Raw genomic sequence first — 22,648 nt, 5'->3', positions numbered from 1 at the left:
AGTCTTTTTGAAAACCTGTTAAAATATTATTTATTTCACTATTTCCCTATTCGTTTTTTTTTTTTTTTACTTCTGTGCTGTTGTATTTTCTGTGCTGAAATGGTTTATTTTTAAAACCAATTCCATTATTGTTTTGCTACTTTTCTTCTGTAAATCACCTGGGGTGAATTTATATTAATATAAAGTGGCAAATATGATTATATAGATTTTTTTTGCACAATTGAATATGTAGGATGTATATGTATGTACAGTCGCCCCTCTTTCTTGCAGACTTGAGGTCCGCGGTTTTGAATATTCATGGAGGGGCGACCTCCATTATTTTTAATGGGGCATGCCCCCGTGGTGCGTGCCCTGCACACACTTGTGAGCATGCATCCCATTCAAGCCTATGGGGCTTGAATATACGTGAGTCTCCATTTTTGCAGGTGGGTCTGGAATGGTCCCATGGGTTTTGGCATCCATGGCAGGTGTGTGTGTCCAGAACCAAACTCCCACCATTACAGGGGGCCGACTGTATTAATATAATAATGACATGCCAGTTAAATGAAAGAGTGTTGCAGCACTGTGGTTCTTATTGGGGATAGAATGAGAGACATGATGGAAGAATACTGTGTATGTATGACGGAGGAAAACATTTTTCACACCCATTTTATCAAGGTGGTTAACTGTGGTGATTGGAAAATTATTTTTGAGAAATATAACATTCTGTTCAGTACATACATATAATGCTTACTGTTTTTTTTAAAAAAAAAAAGCTTTTAAAAAAGGAGATGATATGATGATGATATCAGGCTCTGAAACATTATAAATGCTACAACACTTTTTAATTAAAGTGATATTTTTCTCTTATTTTAAAACCATTGAATAATCTTTCTAAAAATAATTTTAATGTTTCCTAAAAGATAGATTGAAATATAAATGTGTAATACATATTACATCTTCTGCAAAGGGACTGGATGATGGGTTGTGATAGGCTGTCCGTTCATAAATCAAGTGCTTTAAAAAAGAAGGAAGTGCTAAGGACACTGGTGTGGACAGAATATAGTGGGATGTAAGAAGAAGCATAATATCAGCCAATAGTTTGGGGGGGGGGTAGTTGCAGTCTCACATGTAGCTTACAGTAGAATCATAGAATCGTAGAGTTGGAAGAGACCACAAGGGCCATGCAGGCCAACCCCCTGCCATACAGGAAATCACAATCAAAGCATCCCTGACAGATGGCCATTCAGCCTCTGCTTAAAAACCTCCAAAGAAGGAGACTCCACCACACTCTGACGGAGTGTGTTCCACTGTCAAACAGCCCTTACTGTCAGGAAGTTCCTCCTAATGTTGAGGTGGAATTTCTTTTCCTGTAGCTTGTATCCATTGCTCCGGGTCCTAGTCTCTGGAGCAGCAGAAAACAAGCTTGCTCCCTTCTCAATGTGGCATCCCTTCAAATATTTAAACAGGGCTATCATATCACCTCTTAACCTTCTATTCTCCAGACTAAACATCCCCAGCTACCTGTGTCGTTCCTCATAGGACATGGATTCCAGACCCTTCACCATTTTAGTCGCCCTCCTTTGGACACGCTCCAGTTTCTCAATGTCCTTTTTGAATTGTGGTGCCCAGAACTGGACACAGTATTCCAGGTGGGGCCTGACCAAAGCAGAATAGAGTGGCACTATTACTTCCTTTGATCTAGACACTGTACTTCTGTTGATGCAGCCTAAAATCACATTGGCCTTGTTAGCTGCCGCATTGCACTGTTGACTCATGTTCAACTTGTGGTCTACTTGGACTCGTAGATCCCTTTCACATGTAGTCTTGTTCAGCCAGATGTCCGCCATCCTATATCTGTGCATTTCATTTTTCCACCCTAAGTGCAGTACCTTACATTTCTCCATGTTGAATTTCATTTTGTTAGCTTTGGCCCAGCTTTCCAATCTATCAAAGTCATTTTGAATTTTGATCCTGTCCTCTGGGATATTAGCTGCTACTCCTAATTTGGTGTCACCTGCAAATTTGATAAGTATGCCCCCAATTTTGTCCTCCAAGTCATTGGTAGAGGAGCACTTATTTATTAGATGCTGGTGAAACGTAAGGAATAAACTCTTATAGAATATAGACACATAGCCCGAAACCCCCCCCCCCCAAATATGGATGCCAGCCGTGAAAGCCTTCGACTTCACAAGTCTTATAACGTCATCCAGAAGGAAATAAAAGTTATTTCTGTTATTTTTGTACATAAGAACAAAATAAGTGAAGATTTACAAACCTAGTGCCTGCACACTTCTTTTCTCTTTCTCTTATATGGCTTTTTAGAATGATTTTTTTTAAATTAATCATACTAAACCAAGATTTATCATACCAAGGTGGTTAGGTCTGAACAACCCCTCATATTGCTGATTGCAAATCATAGTCAGTTTATTTCTGTACTATATTTTTCTACAACATATTGCATTTAAAGTACTTCCTGAGAGAAACACATAGCCATAATATAATATCAAGAAATCATAAATATATAGTGGACACCACACTCCATTTATATGAAACCAGACACAAAACTGTAATGAAGAAAGAATATTTACTGTTTGTATGAGTGTAGGCTTCTTAAGTAGGTCTCTTTATTCTTTGCTGCAAATAATATTTCAATTTGTTGTTGAAAGTGAAACTGTTTCTGGTATATTTCTGTGGCATCTTCTCCAGAATAAGAAATGTTTTGATACACAAATTACCTATTTTACACAAAAAGAAATACACTGAAAAATTGTTGGGTCAAGTAGTATAAAATATAATTACTCAGAGTTATCAACAATGAAGATTAAATGAAACCTGAGCTTGGAACAGTTCCTTTTTTTTTTGGACAGCTCCCAAAATCCCCCAGCTGCTAGGGCCACTGTAGTTTTTCCAAGCTCTGAATGAAACCTCCCTGTTTAGAGGCATTACTTTTTGTTGTGTGCCATCAAATCATTTCTGACTTATGTTGACCCTAAGGCAAACTTATCATGGGCTTCATGACAAGATTTGTTCAGTGTTTGCTCTGAGTGACTTGCCCAGTGTCATAAACCCATTGTCAAACCATTACACCACATAGTATACTTTAAAAAAAAAAGCTGCTGGGGGACAAACAGTATCTTTAAAATTGTAGCCTTCAAACCAGCTTGTTGCCTTTCCAGGAGTCACTGGGAAAGAGAAAGTGTGACATAGCAGTTAAAGTGTTGTTCCAGAACTGTCAAGATCCAGGTTCAAATCCCCACATAGACATGAAGTTCATTCAATCACCTTGGGCTCGTCACTGTCTGCCAGCCCAACCTCGCACACAGGGCTGTTGTGAGGATAAAAATGGGGAGGAAGATCATTGAGCTTATCAGAAAAAATTGGGATGGAAGATATAAAAAATACACACAAATAAAACTTGTCTGGCAACTAGAGGAAATTGCATGCCAAGACATATGGATCCTTAGTTGATTCCAGAGATGCTGCTCTCACCTTACAGAGCCCATAAATCATGCTTGGTCTTAGTAGATAGGGCTCTCCATCCTTCTTGATTCAAGTTGGATCTCTCTTCTGATCCAAAATTTCATGATGACACTCAGTTGTTGCTATGTTTGGCTTATGTCAGCAGGAAGCTATGATCCCCTGTACCTACACCATAGCTGAAGAGGAAGGTTACAGAAGATGGTGGCCTTAAAAACTCTATTTTATGCTCTATATCAGCATAGAATTTTCCTAACAAATGCAGCATAGAAGGAGACAGAACGTGCCAGAGACATAGGTCACAGAGTGCCACTTTGCAAGTGCCGTCCTTTCCCCACTTGCCCTCAATAATTCCAGCAAGCCTGGTCACTCTGAGCCAAGGCATTGCCATTCTTGGCTCTGAAACACTGGTTCTGTTCTTTTCTCTCTCTCCACCCCTCCCCACTCCCTGCTTTAAAGGGAAGGGGGAAAACAAAGCATAGAATGGCAGGAGACACTATTGAAGTGTTTCTAAAGTTCCGGCAAGGGGGTGGGGAATTTGAAAGCCAGTGCAGGAAAGGTTTGAAATGTGCCTGCAGCAGCAGTACAGAGGGTATGATGGCAACCACTCTCCTGGCGTGGGAGTTAAGTGGAATGCATTGCTTCAAAAGGCAGTGGCTCCTCTCCAGGCTTTCCCTGCACACACTTGCAGAATTTTTCTGATCATTCCTCCCATTGCAATGGGGGCTTTGCCCATTCCCTTCTGCTTCGAAATGAGTTTCCCATCTAAGCTGCAAGTGAGGCTGTAAATTTCTTGCTCTCTTTTCCTCTTCCAGTTCACATACTTTGAAAACCATTCCCCATGCCCACACCAAAAACCCATAGGCTTATGCCTTCCTTCAAGGACTCCTGGAACTGAGAGCTGGTTTCTAACTGTGAGCTCACGATGTTCAGGATAAAACTTACACAAGTTGCAAAAGGCTTTGGTGCTGACCTTCAGCTTTGTGCCAGCAGCTGCCAAAATATGATTCACCTTTTTAGAAAGAAAACCAGCTTTCACCCATCCATCCATCCATCCATCCATCCATCCATCCATCTTGTTGATGTCATATGATGCAAGTATAAACAGTACAGGCATTATCTCCCTGCTTCATTATCTCAGGACTGTGTTATTCTCTGCTCCAATATGTAACATCAAAAAGGCAGCACAGTTCAGAAATAGATAGAACGATCTAAAGCCACATTCCATTGCTTGCTTTTGGGTTTCTTCCAGCTCTCTGATTCTGTAGATAAAGTTATGAGAAGCTCCAGTGATGATCAAAAGAAAATTTTATGTATATTAGTCAATTGAAAGATGACTATACTGTACTTAAGATTGAGTACTGAAGTGAAAACATTAAACAAACTGGACTAGGGAGGATTTATGGAGAAGTCAAATGAGCCAGGCACAAAATAATCTGGCTCAGAAATTACTTTTGGGGATTACAACTCCCAGAAGCCTGCACCCAGGATGGCTAATGGAGGATTCTGGGAGCTGTGATCCAAACAATTAACCATAATTTCCAAGTTATGCCCCTGCTCCCTTTTAAGAAAAATATACCAGTGTTCAATTTAATGAATTTTACATATGGTGTTACTTGAGTGTGAGCTTTCCTCTCCCACAGTCGATGGATTTTCCTTTGCTGCAGATGTTACAGTTTGGTTGCTTCTGTCACCATGGAGTCCAGTTCTTTCTGCTTTCTCTGCCTAAGTAAGCTTCTGTATTGGAAATCTCAGAGCTGAGTCCAAAATCTGTGCCTTCTCACTGTTTTCCCACTTTATTTCCATTCTCTCTGCTGTGTGAAAGGCAGAGGCTCTCTGCAGCTGAGAAAATGGCATAACTGTTACTAATCCAGGAGAGAGACAGATTTGCCAAGGGGCTCAAAAGCAGCTCCAGAGTCCCATGAACTTTCTTGATCAACTTTTAGGGATGTCTTCCAAGTGTCATCTTCTTCACAAACAAGTGAAATGAAATAAAAGAAAATAATAATTTAAATTATTTGAAAGGTGAGAAGCTGGGGGTTTCTGCTGCCTGGGATTTGAACATACTGAAGTGCAACATCTTGGATGATTATCTGCAGTGTTAACAAATAGAGTAAAACAGCATTCCTCCCTGTAGTGAGCAAGACTCCGTCTAAGCCACAAAGCTTCTTCAAGGCAGAAGCAGCAAACTTTCTCAATACTGCTGCAACAAAGTAAAAGGAAAAGTAGGCACTTTGGTGGTGGGCAAGCCTCATTCTGAGGCCAAGATAGATATAAGATGAGTCTAAATTTTGGAAAAAGCACAACATTAACTCAACCTTAACAAATTAGAGAATTCTGAACTCAGTCACTCACTTTAGGTGGCTTCATAATCAGGGACTGGTAGTTTTGCGTTGTGTGGAAGGCAGACTTGGGGTCTCTGAGAGAGAATTCCCAGCACTCACATCAAATAACAATTATCCAGATTCATTGGGACGGGTGTATATGTATGTATGTGTATATATTTATACACACACATACATGTCTTTGTTGCTAATTGCTGCCAAGTTGATTCAGTTTATGGAGACCCTATGAATGACAGATCACCAAGTCATCATGGTATCAACAGTTCTGATCAGGTCTTTTAAACTCAGGGCTGTGGCTTCCTTGTTTGAGTCTATGCCTATGAACTATTATAAAACCAAGGTGTGTTTGCAGTGGAGACCCAATTAAATTCTATCACAAAAACAAAGTATATATTGGTAAAGAGATTCAGAGAATCTAAAATGCACTTTTTAGCATCATCTTTACATTTTGCTTTAGAAAGCAGAAGGGGGGCTGTTGTGTAAGGGAGCAATTTCTAGAGCAAGTAGCCACAGAATAGAAAATCATGTTGTTAGAAAGACATTGACTTCCAACTAAAATAATAATAATAATAATAATAATAATACTTTATTTATTTCCCACCCCTCTGTCAAAGACAATTGGGACTCTTTACAGATTAAAACTTCACACAAAATCCCAATATCCCCATTTCTGTTCTTCCCCTAAAACAATTAAACAATTACACATTAAAATAATCCAATTAAAATAGGCTGTGTGCGATTGGGTATGGAGTATTCGAAGAGGTAGTTGTATTCAGTGCATGGCTGGATTTACTATACAGGAAAGGCCTGCCAAAAGAGTTCTGTCTTGACAGCCTTTTTTGCAGCTGTCTAGACGGATCTCTCCTGGCAGGCCATTCCATAATCTGGGAGCTGTTGAGAAAAAGGTCCTCTGGGTGGTTGTACTCAATCTGGTCTTTATAGGTTGCAACAAATTCCTCCCAGAGGACCTAAGTGCACTGGGTGGATTATATGGAAGAAAGCAGCCCCATAAATAGTTTGGACTCAAGCCATGTAGGGCTTTAAAGGTTATAACCAACACCTTGTACTGTGCTCGGAAACCAATAGGTAGCCAGTGAAGCGATTTTAGAATAGGTGTAATATGGTCACTTCTGGATTTTCCAGTGACCAGCCTGGCTGCCATATTCTGAACTAACTGGAGTTTCCGGACTAAGCCCAAGAGTAGCCCCATGTAGAGCTGATAACAAGTGCTCCTAACCGTCACATTTACCTGGTTTGTCATCCAGAGTGACGAGTCAAGGAGCACCCCCAGACTGCGAACACAGTCCTTTAAGGGGAGTGTGACCCCATCTAGGACTGGTTGATGTATCTCAATACCTGGATTAGGGGCCCCTACTGTAAGCACTTCCATTTTGTCCGGATTCAGTTTTAGTCTGTTTTTCCTCATCCAGTCCATTACCACTTTAAGACATTCACTGAGAGCAGAGATGCCATCTGAGGTCAAAGCTGAAGACCAAGACATGGAGAAATATATCTGGGTATAATTGGCATATTGATAACACCCTGCCCCATGTCTCTGAATTATCTCTCCCAGCGGCAACTAAAATGGTGAAAGGTCTGGAAAACACGCCCTACAAGGAGTGGTTTAGAGAGCTGGGTATGTTTAGTCTGGAGAAGAGAAGGTTAAGAGGTGATATGATAGGCTTTAACTATTTGAAAGGATGTCATATTAAAGATGGAGGAAAGTTTTTTTCCCCCTGCAGCTCCAGAGAATTCAATAGGACATGGAACAATGGATTCAAATTACAGGAAAAGAGATTCCACCTCAACATTAGAAAGAATTTCTTAGCAACAAGAGCTGTTGGACAGTGGAATATGCTGCCTTGGAGAGTGATGGGGTCTCCTTCTTTGGAAGTTTTTAAATAGAGGCTGGATGGTCATCTGTTGGGGATGCTTTGATTGTGTCTTCCTGCATGGCAGGGGGTTGGACTGAATGGCCCTTGAGGTCTCTTCCAACTCTATGATCCTGTGATCTTGACTAGTTAGCAACAAATTCATTATGATCTTAAGTACAGCATCAGAGCTTGTCTGTAGACGTCCAACACAACAGCAGCTTTACAGCAGGTTCCTAGATCATTAGTATCCTGTTGCTTTGGGTGCTGGAACAAATAAGCTGAAATCAGTTTATATCAAGCCCAACAATGTTATCTCCTCGTACTTTAAAATCTAGCATATAGAGGAGCCTTTCTTTCTATTTACTTAAGGTGATGTAATAGCTGAGTGAAGAAGTCAATAATGACAAGTAATTTGTAATATCTTATATATCTTTTCTAAGTCTGATTGTCCAGTTCTAGGAAATTTGGTTTTCTATTTGATATGTAGCTTTGCTCAGTTCCAAAGAAACTCATCTTTCTGCAAGCACTTTCTCACTGCTCAGAGTGAATTTGGTTCGTACAAGTAGTTCTGTGGAGGGCTGGCGGGTATGTGGATGGGTGGTTTAGACTTTGGGAGAAGTGTGTACTTTGTGAAGTATGAATCTCTTTTTACTCCAACAAGCTATTTCTTTTCTTTTATGATAGATGCAGCTCCCTATCCTATGAACCACATTTAAAGCAATGTATGAAATTGTTGGGAGTGGGGAGGGGGGAAGCAAAAACATGGAGAGGAATTGATTTCTGTTGAGGATGTCTAAAGTGTGAAAGTGGCAACATCAGTTAATTGAAAGATGATCACCAATAAAGCAAGGAGGATATTATGTTTGCCTGTTGTAAGTACACCCCATCAGAATCAAGATTCAAATGTTTAAAAGTCTCTGATAGAGAGCAGCCACTGACCACACCCATGTACAAGAAAGGAAATAAGACATGGGCATATACATCAATGTCTGATCCTCCAGAAATCCTGCTCAGTGATCTCTTTTCCTCAAAGAGGGTGCAAAGTCACAGGAGCAGGGCATTCTTCTTCCGTGGTTTATATTTTTCCGACAAGGCTGTGACACAGTAGGAGTTTTGTACATGGGATTTTTAAATGTGTGAGCCAGACCAGTGCCATTTTGAGTTGTCATTTGCTGATTTTCCTTATAATCTGCTGGTGGGAAGCAAGCTATCTATTTTGTTCCTTGTTAATCCATTATCCCCCCCCCCCACTGCACTTTCTTCCTTAGGCCAGGACACAGCCTAAAGATCTGAATGCTAACCCCTGAACTTAATTCTGTATATGTATTGAGACTCACCCTGTGCATGGAATCCCCCTTTTGACATATGGCAATTAACCTTCCAGGAGTCCAGTCACCACAGGAGAAGTCACCAGAAGAAACCGAAGCCCCCATCCGGAGACGCACAACCAGTGAAGGCCAGTATGAGAACAGTCCCCAGGACCCAAGTTCACCACGAAGCCCCACCGTTCGCTCTCCAGTTCATTGTGTCTCACCAGAGGTGGTCAGCACCATCTCTGCCAACCCGGGAGGAAGACCCAAGGAGGTACTTTCTCTTAAGTCTTTAATTCCTCCAGACTCTTCTGCTTGCATGCAGAGAATCCAAGGTAGAAAGATGTTTCTTCAACCACAGTGTTTTATGGTATGTAGAAAAGATCAGATTGTTGAAGGAAGAAGAGTTTGGCTTGGCAATAGAATGGGGTTAGCACATACATGCATAGGGGGACCCTCCCCAAATACACTCTAGGAGGAGATTCCTCCTTCAGTTTTAGAGCTGCTTATGTAGCTTTGAGGTTGTGACATTTCTATTGTTGTTCCTAACTGCAGTATAATAAATAATGGCACAGCTGTTAAAAGAACCTAAGATGCCTAGGCCAGAAGGAGCTGCCATGATTTCTTCTATACTCTCTTCCTGACAGTTTGAAGAGCAGAAATCATTGACAGCAGTGGAAGGTTATTTGAAATTAGGGGTGAGATAACAGAATGAAAGTACTGTTTGTTTGCTTTTTAAGAAAAGAAGATGTGAAAGCAAGCCATTGTAAGCATTAGGTCAGATCAGGTGGTAAAATTTCTGGAAAAAGGGAAAACAGAGATTTTTACTGCCCAGTTTGTTAAGGATGTGCATGAATATGCTAGTAGGCTGGAATGCTGAATTTTGACTACTGATCTGCATTTCACTATTTCTTTTCTCTTTCACAGCCCCATCTCCATAGTTACAAAGAGGCTTTTGAAGAGATGCAGGGGACTCCTCCAAGCAGTCCACCTTCCAGTGGTGGTGAGACCTCTCCCCCAACCCCCGCCTTCCCTGTCTCACCACAAACCCCTTACAGTAACCTACGTAAGTTCAGGTCACCTGGGCAAGGGGATGGGAGAGGGTGGGAGGATGGCGGGTGTGTTTAGCAAAGCCAGCCTTAAAGGCAGCCAGTCAAACTGTTGTCAGCTTCCCAACACCCACCACCATTTTGATTACAACCCCATTTTCTTATTTCTCTCCATCTGCCACTCTTGGCTTCTTCCTCACCACCTTTCATCTCTGTTTACAGTCCTCTCATAATGCCACTGTAAGTTTGCATTCCTCCACAATAACAAACAACAGCAAGGTTTTGCAACTCTTGTATATAAGTGTATGGGGGGAGGGGGTGTTGAATATAGCCAGAACCATTAGAAGCAAAGGAATGATGAAAAGAGGAGCCATAGTTCCTGATGCTAGCATAAACTATAACAATATTCTATGCTGTTTCTTGGACTCTCTTTGTCTTCCCCTACCAGCCACAGACATCTGTTGTTCTTCATAAAGGTTTGATAGTCAAGTTAGAGGAAGATTGCTCATTGTAGACCCACCAAACTGAGTGAAGCCAATCCTATGCAATGTCTAGAACATAGAAACAATACTTTTGGGAATACTGCTCCATAGTCGCCTACATAGCATGGCTGGCAGACATGCTGGCTGGAATACTAGTGGAGTAAAAGTCCCCCAAAGTAACTTTTCCAAGCTCTGATGATGGGCCACCCAAGGCTTGATAATTTTTCCATTTTTGTTGTCTGTTTGAGAATGCTAGAATAAAAGAAGAGCTACTGTTAAATTGCAGTATGTGCCTAATGAGCAATATTTGGCTTTGTGGGTCACCACTTGTGCAGGTCTGTTTCATATAAAAACAGTCCAACTTTATATTTCTGCATAGCGCACACCTTCCCAAATTACATAATAAGTTACTTTTCAAAATCTTGTTTCTTTGTCAAATGTGGAAAACTGGATAAACAAGATTGTCAGAGGGAAAGAGAGGATTCTTTTCATCCATCAGAACATGTACGCCTAAAAGCAGTTGTTAGTCCTGACTAGAGTAGACACATTGAATCAGTGCAGTGTACATGAGTGTTGACTTACCAAGCTCCCATTGATTCCTTGGATCTAGTCTAGTTGGGACTTATAATTGTATTCAGGCCTTAACAGTTATAGCATGAGCTCTACAATGTATTTATAACAGCAACATGATTTATTAACCTCTTTTTAAAACCCTTACATATGTTAGTTTCCTTTCTTATTCAGGAAGTAAATTATTCCCTACAGTGCACCTCTTGGTGCATAAAGTTCTATATGGGGAGACATAACAGGCGTCTCTGGTCCTTATTACTCTGAGAGAATTCCCCATCCCATAAAACATCTGGTAGGATTATGGCCTCAAGTCCATCATTACATTTCCCTGATTGACACTTAAAATATAGCTGCAAACCTTTGTGCATACACCATAGAAGTCCTTTTGGTCCAATCTTTCTCAAATATTATGACAAGCATTCCTTATATTTTGCCTTTAATTTTTTTAAGAGAATGCCTTCACATGTCCTGTCCTTAAAACTACCTATCACAATTTCACCATCACCAACAGCTTTTTTAAACATCTAAAACAATATCCCAGATTTAGTAAGACTGATGCGATAGAAAAGGGAATCAGGTCTGGATTAAAGCCAACACTATGGAGTCTAGCTATGGAATGTCCCAGAGGAAATGTATTTACAGTCTGGACTTTTGGCACACATATCCTACTTTAGGTAATTTTCCTATGGCTTCCTCTGAGCTTCTAAGTATTAGAGGGGCTGGGGAAGGGGCAGATATTTTCTCCAGGTGGAAGGAAATGAAAATTAACCTATACCCTAAAGACACATTTCAAATAGCATTTCAGTAAGGCACACTTCTGTAACAAGACACATGATCATGCAGAATGGATGGAGAGCAGCAGTGCTTTTCTTCCATCGCCAACACAGATCACTGAGGGCCCTTTTGTCAGTTTGTTCTGCTTATAATTTGCATTGCTTTATTGGCAAAATCTCCTAATTATAAGTCAGAACCAGGTAGATTGGTATCCACATTATTATTATTATTATTATTATTATTATTATTATTATTATTATTATTACATAAAGCAAACCCCATTTGGTGTAGAGATAGGATTTCACAAAGAGAAACAAACAAGGAAATAACCGTATGTTCTTAATACCATATTTTATAGACTGCACATGGGCATATGAGTACATGCTATAAATGAGGGAAATCTGGTTTCTATTCTGCGTGGACATGATTTTATGACATTTACTGTCGTTCATACCTGTTAATCCTGCAGGCCTCAAACAAATGTGAACATCAGATTTACTTTTAAAATAGTAAACTTGACCATTTCAAGAGAAAGCTTTGCTCCAAAGATACCTAGGATGGCAACAGCCATCACCAGGCTGAAGCTTAGAGAAACAGAAGCCTAGGAATTCAGAGATACAGCTGTGTTAGTCTGGAATATCAGTATGCAAAAGGATCTTGTAGTACCTTTGAGACTCAGGGACTCAACAGACCACTCTTAAGGGGCATCCTGCAACCGCCCCTTTTAGTGCCGGATCGGGACCACAGCAACTACATGCCATGTCCCAATCTCGCCTTTCTCTGGCACAAGAAGGAGCTGCAAAAAGCAGAAAAGGCACTATAGCTGCCAGCGTATGGCTTTCCCACACTCCTTTAGCACTGCTTTATGTAGACTCAGCACCAGAGGAGCAGGTGGTGCAGTGCGCAGAATCATGCTGGCCTGGGGGCAGAGTCAGACCATGAGTCATGTGGGCACCACGCTCCAACTATGCTCCCAGGTCAACCTTAATCGCTGGTCTGTACAGCCCCTCACCGAGTGAAAGAAGTTGTAGCATAAGAAAGTAGACCAAGGCTGCAGCCACATTGCAGAATTAATCTGGTATGACACCACTTTAACTGCCATGGCTCAATGCTATGGAATTCTGGGAATTGTAGTTTTGTGAGACATTTAGCCTTTCTGTCAGAATCTTGTTGGGGAGTTACAAATGTGTAACCACCATAGTTACATGACTGTGCAGTGACTTCTAGCTCATACTCCCCAGTCTGCACTTACCTAGCAGCTGCTGCAATTGATGGAAGTCCATTCCCCTGTTGTACGGGAAGCAGCTGACTGATGTTCTCACCCCTCCAGTGTGTGAGCTCCTTTGTGACAGGCAAAAGCAGTGTTTCAGTTACAATTCCCCCTCATGTGGAAGGTCACTTGGGTAAGGGGGTGGGCTGCTTCCTGAGCAAAGCTGCCCCCTGTCAATTGCAATGGCTGCTGCTCAGTACAGTCGGCCATTCTTATACACAGATTTTTATACGCGGTTTGAAAATGTTCCAAAAAAGTATAAATTTCAAATATCAAACCTTGATTTTCCATTTTTTATAAGGGACACCATTTTGCTATGTCATATTTAATGGGACTTGAACATACACGGATTTTGTTATACACGGGGGATCTTGGAACCAAACCCGAGCATATAACAAGGGTCCACTGTACATGGGGAATGGGAATTTTCACAGTCCTTGTGTGCCTCCTACAATAGGGAATACGTTGGGCTTGTGAATACTGAACAGTTACAAGTTACAAGTGTGTAACTTGCGCATTCAGAACTCCTCAATAGGATTCCAGCCAATATTTATTTATGTAATTTTTATAGAATTGCTGCACCCATAGCTTGACCTCATTTCAGCTTTCTAAAAAGCAGACAAGGGGGCCACTGTAGTCTAATTCAGGCAGAGACATTACTTGTTCCAGCTTTGACAAGTAATGCATTCATCTGATCAAAATGCTGCCAAGATGACAGATAGTCTGTGGGTGTAACTACACGGTAGAAGTAATGCAGTTTGATACCACTTTACGTGTTGTAGCCCCATGTCATGAAATCCTGGGATTTGCAATTTTACAAGGTCTTTAGCCTTCTTTGCCAAAGAGCATTGGTGCCTCATAAAGCTACAGATCCCTGGATTATGTAGGATGGAACCATGGCAGTTTAAGTGGTGTCAAACTGCCTTATTTCTATAGGGTAAATGCACCCTACAGTAGTCATCCCTCACAACCAAGTTAGAGCACAGTAGTTACAAGTACAACACAATAAACAGAATTTTTCAAATAAACTCTTTATTAAATGTTGCACAGTTTATGCTATGAATGCTGCTCCTAGTGGTCTAGGCTTCACAGAACACTGAAGTTTCAAGATGTTGATGGCAGTGGTGAAGCTGTGGCAGAAAAATTCTGATCTTTAATTTCCTGTTGCATGCCCTGTTTTCTTACTTTTCTAGTCAAGCATGCCTTTGACTGACTAACCCTTGATAACTTGGTGGTGGGTTTTTAAAATAATGAATCTAGCCTTGAACAATTCTGCCAATATTTCATTAGGCCAGTGCTAACACAAGCAGCTGAGTATGGGCCAATGAGTCAGTGGAAAACAGCAACCATCCCTAGGGGAGGGGAACCACATAATTTTTAGAACAGGGTGATTTCAAACTCAAAGCATCACAGGAAGTGGGTGCCTTGTATATCTGGATAACCTTATTACATACTCTTCCAAGTTAATACTCCAGTTAGTAGTAGCTATGGTCAACTGTCATTAATAGATTATAACGAAGACCTTTTTAACTGCTAGCTGCCTTCTTCCCAACATGAAATGAATCATAGATTTTGAGTCAGACATTTAAAACAGCTAACTATTTTCCTTCAAACACACAGTGAATCATAATACAGTTATGTTAATAGAACACCAAGATGAGTGCAGTTCCAAGCAACATGCAGTTTGGTATTTTCCCTAGTCTTTGGAGAAACAGGGAGAACAGAATGTCTGAGATTCACAGGTGTCTCTTTCATAGAGCTTCCTAACATTATATAAGAGCCGTATCATCAAGGATTGAATGTAAACTCATCTGACCCTTACAAGTCTACACATTTTGTCAGGTTATCCTGATTTTGTGCCAATCCCCAAGGCTGACAGAGCTGACTGCAGGCTTGACTAAACTGTGTGATATATATGCTGTGCAGTTCATTATCAGTGCAGGAAGTGTTCTGGAGGATCTCCAACCTTCGTCTGGGATACTCTCAGACATTTTGATAGCCAATGTAGTATAATGGTTAGAGTTTTGGATTGAGACCATGAAGATATGCACTTTGTCAGTAAACTCACTGGGAGACCTTAGGCCAATCATTCTCTCAGCTTCACCAACTGTACAGGGTTATGTGAGGCTAAAGTTGAAAGGAGGAGAATAATGTATGCCACATTTGAAGAAATGTGGGATATAAATATAACTAATAAATAGCACATCTACAACCAGCACAAATTAGTTTTAACAAGTCTCAATTTCACATTTTTCAATGGAACACAGAACCCTACCCTGTGTATGCATACTCAGAAGAAATCATACTGAATGAAAGAGACTTATACTTAGGTACAAGCACATAGGATTGCAGCCTTCAACACAAATGACTGTTGCTTTAGTTCTTCCCATGTTATCTAAGATAACAGTTATGTACGTTCTTTCTCATTCTCTTGAACTATGTTTCAATCTCAAAGGTTTTTTAACAACCTAAGCCTGCTATATGTCCTTAGAGTTGGAGTGTCTTAGAGGAGTGACACTATGGCTCCCCCCATCCAGAATTTATGTATCAGCTATAAAGAGAGATGCTGTCAGGAAATCTTGCAAAATGTCTGCATCTGAATAGATAAAAATCTAGTGCTTTCCCTTGAAGGTACTGGGTGATCACTGGTCTACATGCCATGCTGGACATGGATCCTTGCCTGTGGCATTACATGTTTCCCAATCACTCATTGGCCCTGAGAAGAAAAAAAATCCTAGCCAGCTAAGGCACTGGTCCACAATGAAATGTCAAGTTCTTGGTAACTGGCTTTCCTTTAACGCGCCTGCCTCCCTCTCTCCTTCCCTCTTGCCAACCTTCTGCTCTTATGGCCCTGGCGTGGGTGCCCATCTGAAGCCGTAAGTCAGAGGATTGAAATGCAACTTATAGAGAGTGCTGTGAATTTTTTCCTAATGGTCAATAGTACTTCATTTGTCTTCATACGCCCACTAATCCTTAGAGCAAGGCCTTGAGATTCAAGTCAGAAAGCCTGAATTGTTTGGAGCTTGTGAAGTGAGCTGTCAGTAGCAAAGCTACCAGTAAAATAAGGTACTGAAGGAGGAAAAAAATCCACATTGGAAAGAGTTTTTGTGAGACTTGCTGTTTCAAACACACCTCACACATACATCTCCATCTGTTAGATCCATTGCTGCCAACTGTGAATATATTGAATGTATATACACATGTCTGTCTTCTATATTATTATATATTACAGTGGTGCCTCGGGTTACGAAAGTAATTCGTTCCGCGGCCGCTTTCGTAACCAGAAAAGCCTTCGTAAGCCGAATTGCCATAGGCGCTAATGGGGAAAAGCCGCGATTCCGTGTAAAATAGCGCCGAAAAGCACCAAAAGTTTTTTCGTAACCCGAAAAAACATTCGTAACCCGGAACAATAATTCCCTATGGGATTTTTTCGTATCCCGAAAATTTCGTAACCTGGGTATTTCGTATCCCGAGGTACCACTGTATTCTCATTTTAGATTGGATAGACATATTTGATATATTTTGATACAACTGAGAAGATACTCGGTTAATGGACTTGTCATAATTATAGTAATCCATATTACTTGTATATGATATATGATATTGGTGCTATGACATGCCCATGGTACCATTTGGGGTTCCTTGTATTATCCCACAGTCATGATCTTAGCAGGTGCCATGTCTACCCTGTTGCAAAAATTTGACAGAGGATGATGCCATTCATCCATCATGATCATTTTTTTAAACATAGTGGTACTTGGATGGGAATGTTGTGATCATTTCTGCTTTTTTGTTGTTGTTGTGCTAGGCAGATCAACAGGAAATCTGAGGTTACTAGGTATCAATTCTACCCTCAAAAGTGGATTGAAAAAAGAAAATGGCTTCCTGGCACTCTACATACATTATAATACTGGTTAACACCCCAGCTTCATGAGGATGCTTTTTGCCAGTTTAACGTATTTCCTTTTTGGTTCCCATCCTGCACACACCAAAACTCCCTCTACCATTCATATAGCTATCCAACCACCCTGACCTTAGGCAACATCTTTCCTCCTGTCTTTGTCCCTCAAGGAACATTACTAAACCTGAGCTAATTCCCTCATCACCAGACCCACAAGTTTTGCATTTCCATGGCTAGTCCTACAGTCTGATTATAAAGGTCCTTCCTGGACATTGGTTTCTTTCATTCTTCTGAGGAAGTAGACCAAGTCTACAAAAGTTTATGCTCCAGTTTTTTCACACAGTTACTCTCAAAGGTGTTATAAGATCCCTTTGCATACTGACATATCTATCCTGTAATCCTCCTAAAGAGGGATTATGGGAAGCATGAAGTATGCAGGGGTGTCATTCAAAACAATTGCTAACCAATTCTGGTTTTGGTTTTTGATTTGCTTGTGGGTTTTCTTCTTTTTTTGCCAAAATGTGTACATCTGTAAATGTGTCCCACCCATTTCACTTCACCTGGAGAGGTTGCTGTCTCCCTGCAAGGATCTCAGGAGCTGGAAATGTTGCTGCCCCAGCTCCCTATCTGGCCACTTTTCCCTCTAGCCCCTCAGGTGATAAGATAATGGACCTTACCACACAGGGCTCCTAGGACGCAACGAGAATGATCCCAAAGTGGCCGGGAAGGGAATGGAACAAGTGGGGGATGTACCTCCAAGTGGTGTCATTCAGCCAGTCTGCACTGGTTCATTTTGTTAAATATGTTAAAATATTGGGAGGCTGAGGCGGATTGGGAACAGTTCTCAAAAATCACCCCTTCTGGGATGGATTGGGAACGGAACAGAAGGGAACGGAACGAGTGAGGGACTTTTGTGTGCAGTAAAATGCATACCCCACTTGTTCCCCACTCGTTCCAGACCCCTTCCGTTCTTGTCGCATGCCAGCAGCCCCTGTGTGGTAAGGTTCAATGAAACTCTTTCCTTTGCTTATAAAAGAAAGAGGGGGAAATACAGAAGTAGCCACCCTATGGGCATTTCTTTGGGGATGTTCAGCAAAGAAGAATAAAAGAAAAACTGCATTTCAGCCCTGTGCAATTAAGCCAACTTTGCATCAGTCCTGCTAAGGGACATAAGTATTTAATTCTATTTCAGTGGGATTTAGGTATTGGACTGTCTGTTTCATCATAGGCTAAATATAGTATGAAGGGAAAGTTATACTATTGTTCTTTGATTTAGAATGTACAATAGAGTTAGAATAATAAAATCATAGAATCATAGCTTTGCAAGATACCACAAAGGCCCTCCAGTCCAACCTCCTACCATGTAGGGCTACACAATCAAACTACACCTGACAGATGGTCATCCAGCCTCTGATTAAAAACCTCCAAAGAGGGAGATTCCACCACTCTCTGAGAAAGTGTATTCCAATGTCAAATAGCTCTTAAGTGCTTTCCTAGTGTTTAAGTGGAATCTCTTTTCTTTACTCTTATTCTTGTTCTTGTACTTAGACCAAATACAATATGGTAGATATTGGGCCAGGGTTCAAGGCATGAATAACATGAACCGATTTTTGATAGCCCTTAGAAATGGGGGGTTAGTTTCCTGTGAATGAAGATCAGCTTTGCACGCACACACACACACAGGTCCACAAAAGCTGCTAGCTTTTTTCTTTCCTTTTTATTAACCTAGTGACAACATACATATGTAGGTTAGTCATTCATGAGACTATGACCTCAATACATTTTGTGCTCAGCATCAACTGTCTCCTTGCTTAAAAACAAAACAAAAAAAAGTTTGGGCCTTCCACTTTTTCGGTCCAATTCTGCAGTTCCTTTTAAGGGAACATATAAGTACATTCACCAGCAGTGTTTAGGCTTGCTTTCTTCTTTGGTACACACAGGAAAGGAGGTTGTCTCAACCATTTCTCCAGAAGAGAGAAGCTGTTCCTTAGCCCAAGGTGTAATGGGCTGGGGTGTGTGTGCTATATTTGGCAGCTATATTTCTGTGGTTTCATTGGGTAAGCTGCCCTGAACATTTCTAGCTGCACATGTATATAGCCAGGGTTCAGTGATAATCATGTTTAACTTGTGCTATAAACTAATGTTTGGTAACTAGTGTGGGAGAGACTGGAATTTATTGATCTGTAAATTTAATTTGTCTTGTTATATTTAGTTTTGGGTGATATATTTCTCTTTGTGTGTCTTTTTGACAACAGTGCGCTCTCCACCAGGACTGGCCAAAACTCCACTTTCAGCACTGGGCCTGAAACCTCACAACCCAGCTGAGATCTTGTTGCAGCAATCTGGAGGTAAGTGAGGATACTGCACTGACAAGATATTTGGTGTGGTGTTGTTATTGTTGTTAGATACTATGATATATGTTGTCTGTCCAGTTCATTGGTCCATTTCTCTGATAGAAGCCCCCCCACAAAAATGCAAGTAGTAATTTTAAAGATACTGTGCATATTCAGACTTTATCCTCAACTTATCTGAAAGGGATCTTGGCTCTGGAGATATATCTGTGTCTATATCAATCAAGCAATTGATAGATGTCACTATAAATATGATATATACTTCAATCTGACAGCATCGGATATTCTTACTTACAAAGGCTTGCCATTCAGGCAAACACCCACAATCTCTCTTTCAGTTTTACCTTGTTTCATCCTTATTACCCATCACTGGTGAGTTACAACAGTCACAATTATGTCCTGCAAGCCGGAAAACTTTGCTCTTGCCTATGTGTCCCAATATGTGGTCCAAACCTGCCAACGTTTTGTGTTGCAATTCATTTCCACTCCTTATTTTTAATCACAGATGCTAGGGAGAAGAAAACATTATGCATGTGATCAAAGCAAATTTGAAAATGGTAATTAGATTGAAATATGTGAGTATGTACTTCTTGGGTTCCAAATGTTGCAGAATTTGAATTGCAGCCATAAGATTCAAATTCTGGAGCCTCATATTCCATTTTTTAGTGAACCTGGAAGATTGGTATCACAACTTAAGTTTTGCTATTGAATGTGGACATTTTATGGCCCTGATCTAGTTCTTGAACAGCTAAGTGCATGAAATGACTGAGGGTCTCTGAAGAGAAAGCACAATCTGATGTGCTTCCAAAGCTGCATTTTGTGGAGGTCAGATAAAATTTACAGGGGACACAGATAAAGATGCAAAAGCAGTCTTACACATGTGGCTCTCCCTTACGTGACAGATACAGTACATTTAATTTTTCCAAGGGATGATATCTTTGAATTTCATGCTTAGACCCAACAGGTACATATCACTGGATTGTTTGGTATAACCATTTATCCATTATTCATTGGTGTTACAGTTTTTGTAGGTACACAAATATTGACTGTTTGATTCATTCACCATGTCTTGCTATTTAGAGTGTGTTTGTTCCCAGTGGAATGCATCTCATGCCACTTTTGTGTAACACTGTTATTGCTAGCACATAAATAATGGTTATTAATTAAATAATGGTTAACAATGGAAGATAAAGCAGAGCAAGATAGTAATGCAAAGATTTGAATCGGATGGCAGAAGTATTTATCCTTCTTTTAAATGATTGTTAATAAGTTGATTGAAATACTACTTCACTCCACTAGTTGGGATGAGTCAATAGTGGCCCCCAAAGGCCAGAACTCTCTGACTTGGTCAGCATCTAGTAGGCCCTAACTAATTAAAGGGTGGAAAACTGAAGTGTTATCTTGATTTTATTTCTATAATCCTCTTGAATCTCATTTCTTTATGAAATTTGAATTCTGGGCACCCCAGTTAGCTTAATATGCTAATCATTGTGGTTGACATGAAAATCATGCTGTGATATTTGATTATGTCTCTCTTCGTGTGTTTATTCATCATTATAATGTAGCTCTTTCTTCTGTCTTTCCTACTTTTCATATTCATCTTCTCTGACCGAAAAGCTGTCTCAAAGGCCCTGGGCTACTTTAATCTGGCAAACATTTAAATGAAGAAATACCTGTTTCTGCTTCAGTCTTCCTCTGTAATGTTTCTTCCCATGTATATGCTCAACTGCCATATACTAACTGTCCCAGGCTTTTTCAGATGGATTCCAGCTTATACACACCACCTCCCCTGCCCTCTTGTTAAGATTCTATGATGTTTTCATTTTTTAACAAGCATTTTCAGTCTGGTAGAGTAGTTTAGAAAGGAATGATGGACTGCCCTAAACAAAAATCCATAGTGGTATAAAATCTTTAACTCATGCTAGGGGAAGGGGAAAAAACCACCCACCCACACCCACATCTGGCTCATCCTCACATTTCTGAAGGGTTAGTGGACCAACCCAGAGGACGGTTGTATAGCTTTGTTGCAAATCCTTCTATGGGTGTGTGGAGGGAGGCTGTTAAGTAATGGAAAGGCTGAAATATGCTGTCTAATTCTCAGTAATAGTATTTAGCACTTTTAAAAGTGTTTAATAGTGTTCAAAGATATAACTTGATATACTTTTTGCAACAACTCTAGAAAGGAAAAGAGTATTATTATTACTGCATTACAGATGTGTTAGGAGGGCTAAAGGCTAATATATCAATTCTAGAAGTGAGATTCAATCCTAGAATTGTTTGGTTTAGAGCCCAGTCTTGTGGTCACAGTGCTAGATCAGTGCTTCAGTTAAATAAGACTGAATTTCTCCTATCTGTTACTATCTGGTGAGACCCCATTGTTGTTGTCATATCAGATCATACTTGAAAATGAATAAAATAGAAAACATTATTTTTATAGTTCTCCAATGCTGTTACAGGGCATTCAGCTGTCCAAAATAATTCACATGTGCATCTAGCTGTAATCCTGTAAGTAATTAAGAATGATCATGGCTAGGTGCAAAAGTTACTTTTAGTACTATAGATCCCAGAATCTCCCAGTCAACGGCACCTCTGGTCATGCTATCTGAGGGATTCTGGGAGTTGTAGTTCAAAAAAGCAACTTTTCTGAGCTCTGTTATGGCCCATATTGCAGATGAGTGAACTGAGGCTAAAAAGGAATATCTTACTACTGGATTTGTTAAAGAGTTGTTGTCCAAACTTGGCTTTAGCAATAGCAATAGCAAGTACATTTCTATACTGCTTATCAGTGCACTTAAGCATTCCCTAAGTGGTTTACAATGTGTAAACTAGACTGGCTTTACACACCAGTATATTAGCTACTATACTGCACCAGCTTATATTCATTTGTACACCCAGTAACAATCTTCACAGAGCCGTAGAATCACTATTAGTGATAAATCTGACTAAAATATAATGTTATGAGGCCCTGGGATACCTGATCATTGTAGACAGGAAGACTTTTGGTGGTGGTGGTGATAATGGTCTATATGGATTGTTCTGGGATTCTCAGAGGATAAAAGTGGTAGATAGAACTGTTTTAAAAGCAAATAAACTAGTATATGTAAAATAAAATTCAGCAGTTGAAGCGAAGAGGTTGGCTTCTGATTACAGCATAAACACTGTTTTCAGAGGCCGAGTCAACATTTCCAGTTTACATAAGCTTGCTACAGATTCTTGCATAAGCATGAATTTGCTAACCCAGCCAAAGATGAGGCAGATTAAAA

The 22,648-nt window shown here is 40.4% G+C and overlaps 1 protein-coding gene across 9 annotated transcripts in view; it reads left to right on the top strand.

Annotated features, from left to right (window-relative positions):
* The window catches only part of TNS1 (tensin 1), a 431,204-nt gene that overhangs the window by 366,256 nt on the left and 42,300 nt on the right, over positions 1–22,648 (top strand). For 6 of the 9 annotated variants that reach the window (XM_042473728.1, XM_042473713.1, XM_042473705.1 and 3 more), the window contains 3 exons: positions 9,063–9,262; positions 9,916–10,054; positions 19,290–19,382. In XM_042473728.1, the coding sequence (XP_042329662.1) occupies positions 9,063–9,262; positions 9,916–10,054; positions 19,290–19,382 (432 nt within the window). The remainder of the gene's footprint in view (positions 1–9,062; positions 9,263–9,915; positions 10,055–19,289; positions 19,383–22,648) is intronic. The other 3 variants (XM_042473744.1, XM_042473736.1, XM_042473721.1) reach the window with 1 other exon arrangement.

Source organism: Sceloporus undulatus, chromosome 1 (assembly GCF_019175285.1).
Source record: "Sceloporus undulatus isolate JIND9_A2432 ecotype Alabama chromosome 1, SceUnd_v1.1, whole genome shotgun sequence".
Lineage (NCBI taxonomy): Eukaryota > Metazoa > Chordata > Lepidosauria > Squamata > Phrynosomatidae > Sceloporus > Sceloporus undulatus.
This window is presented reverse-complemented; position numbering and strand designations above follow the sequence as displayed.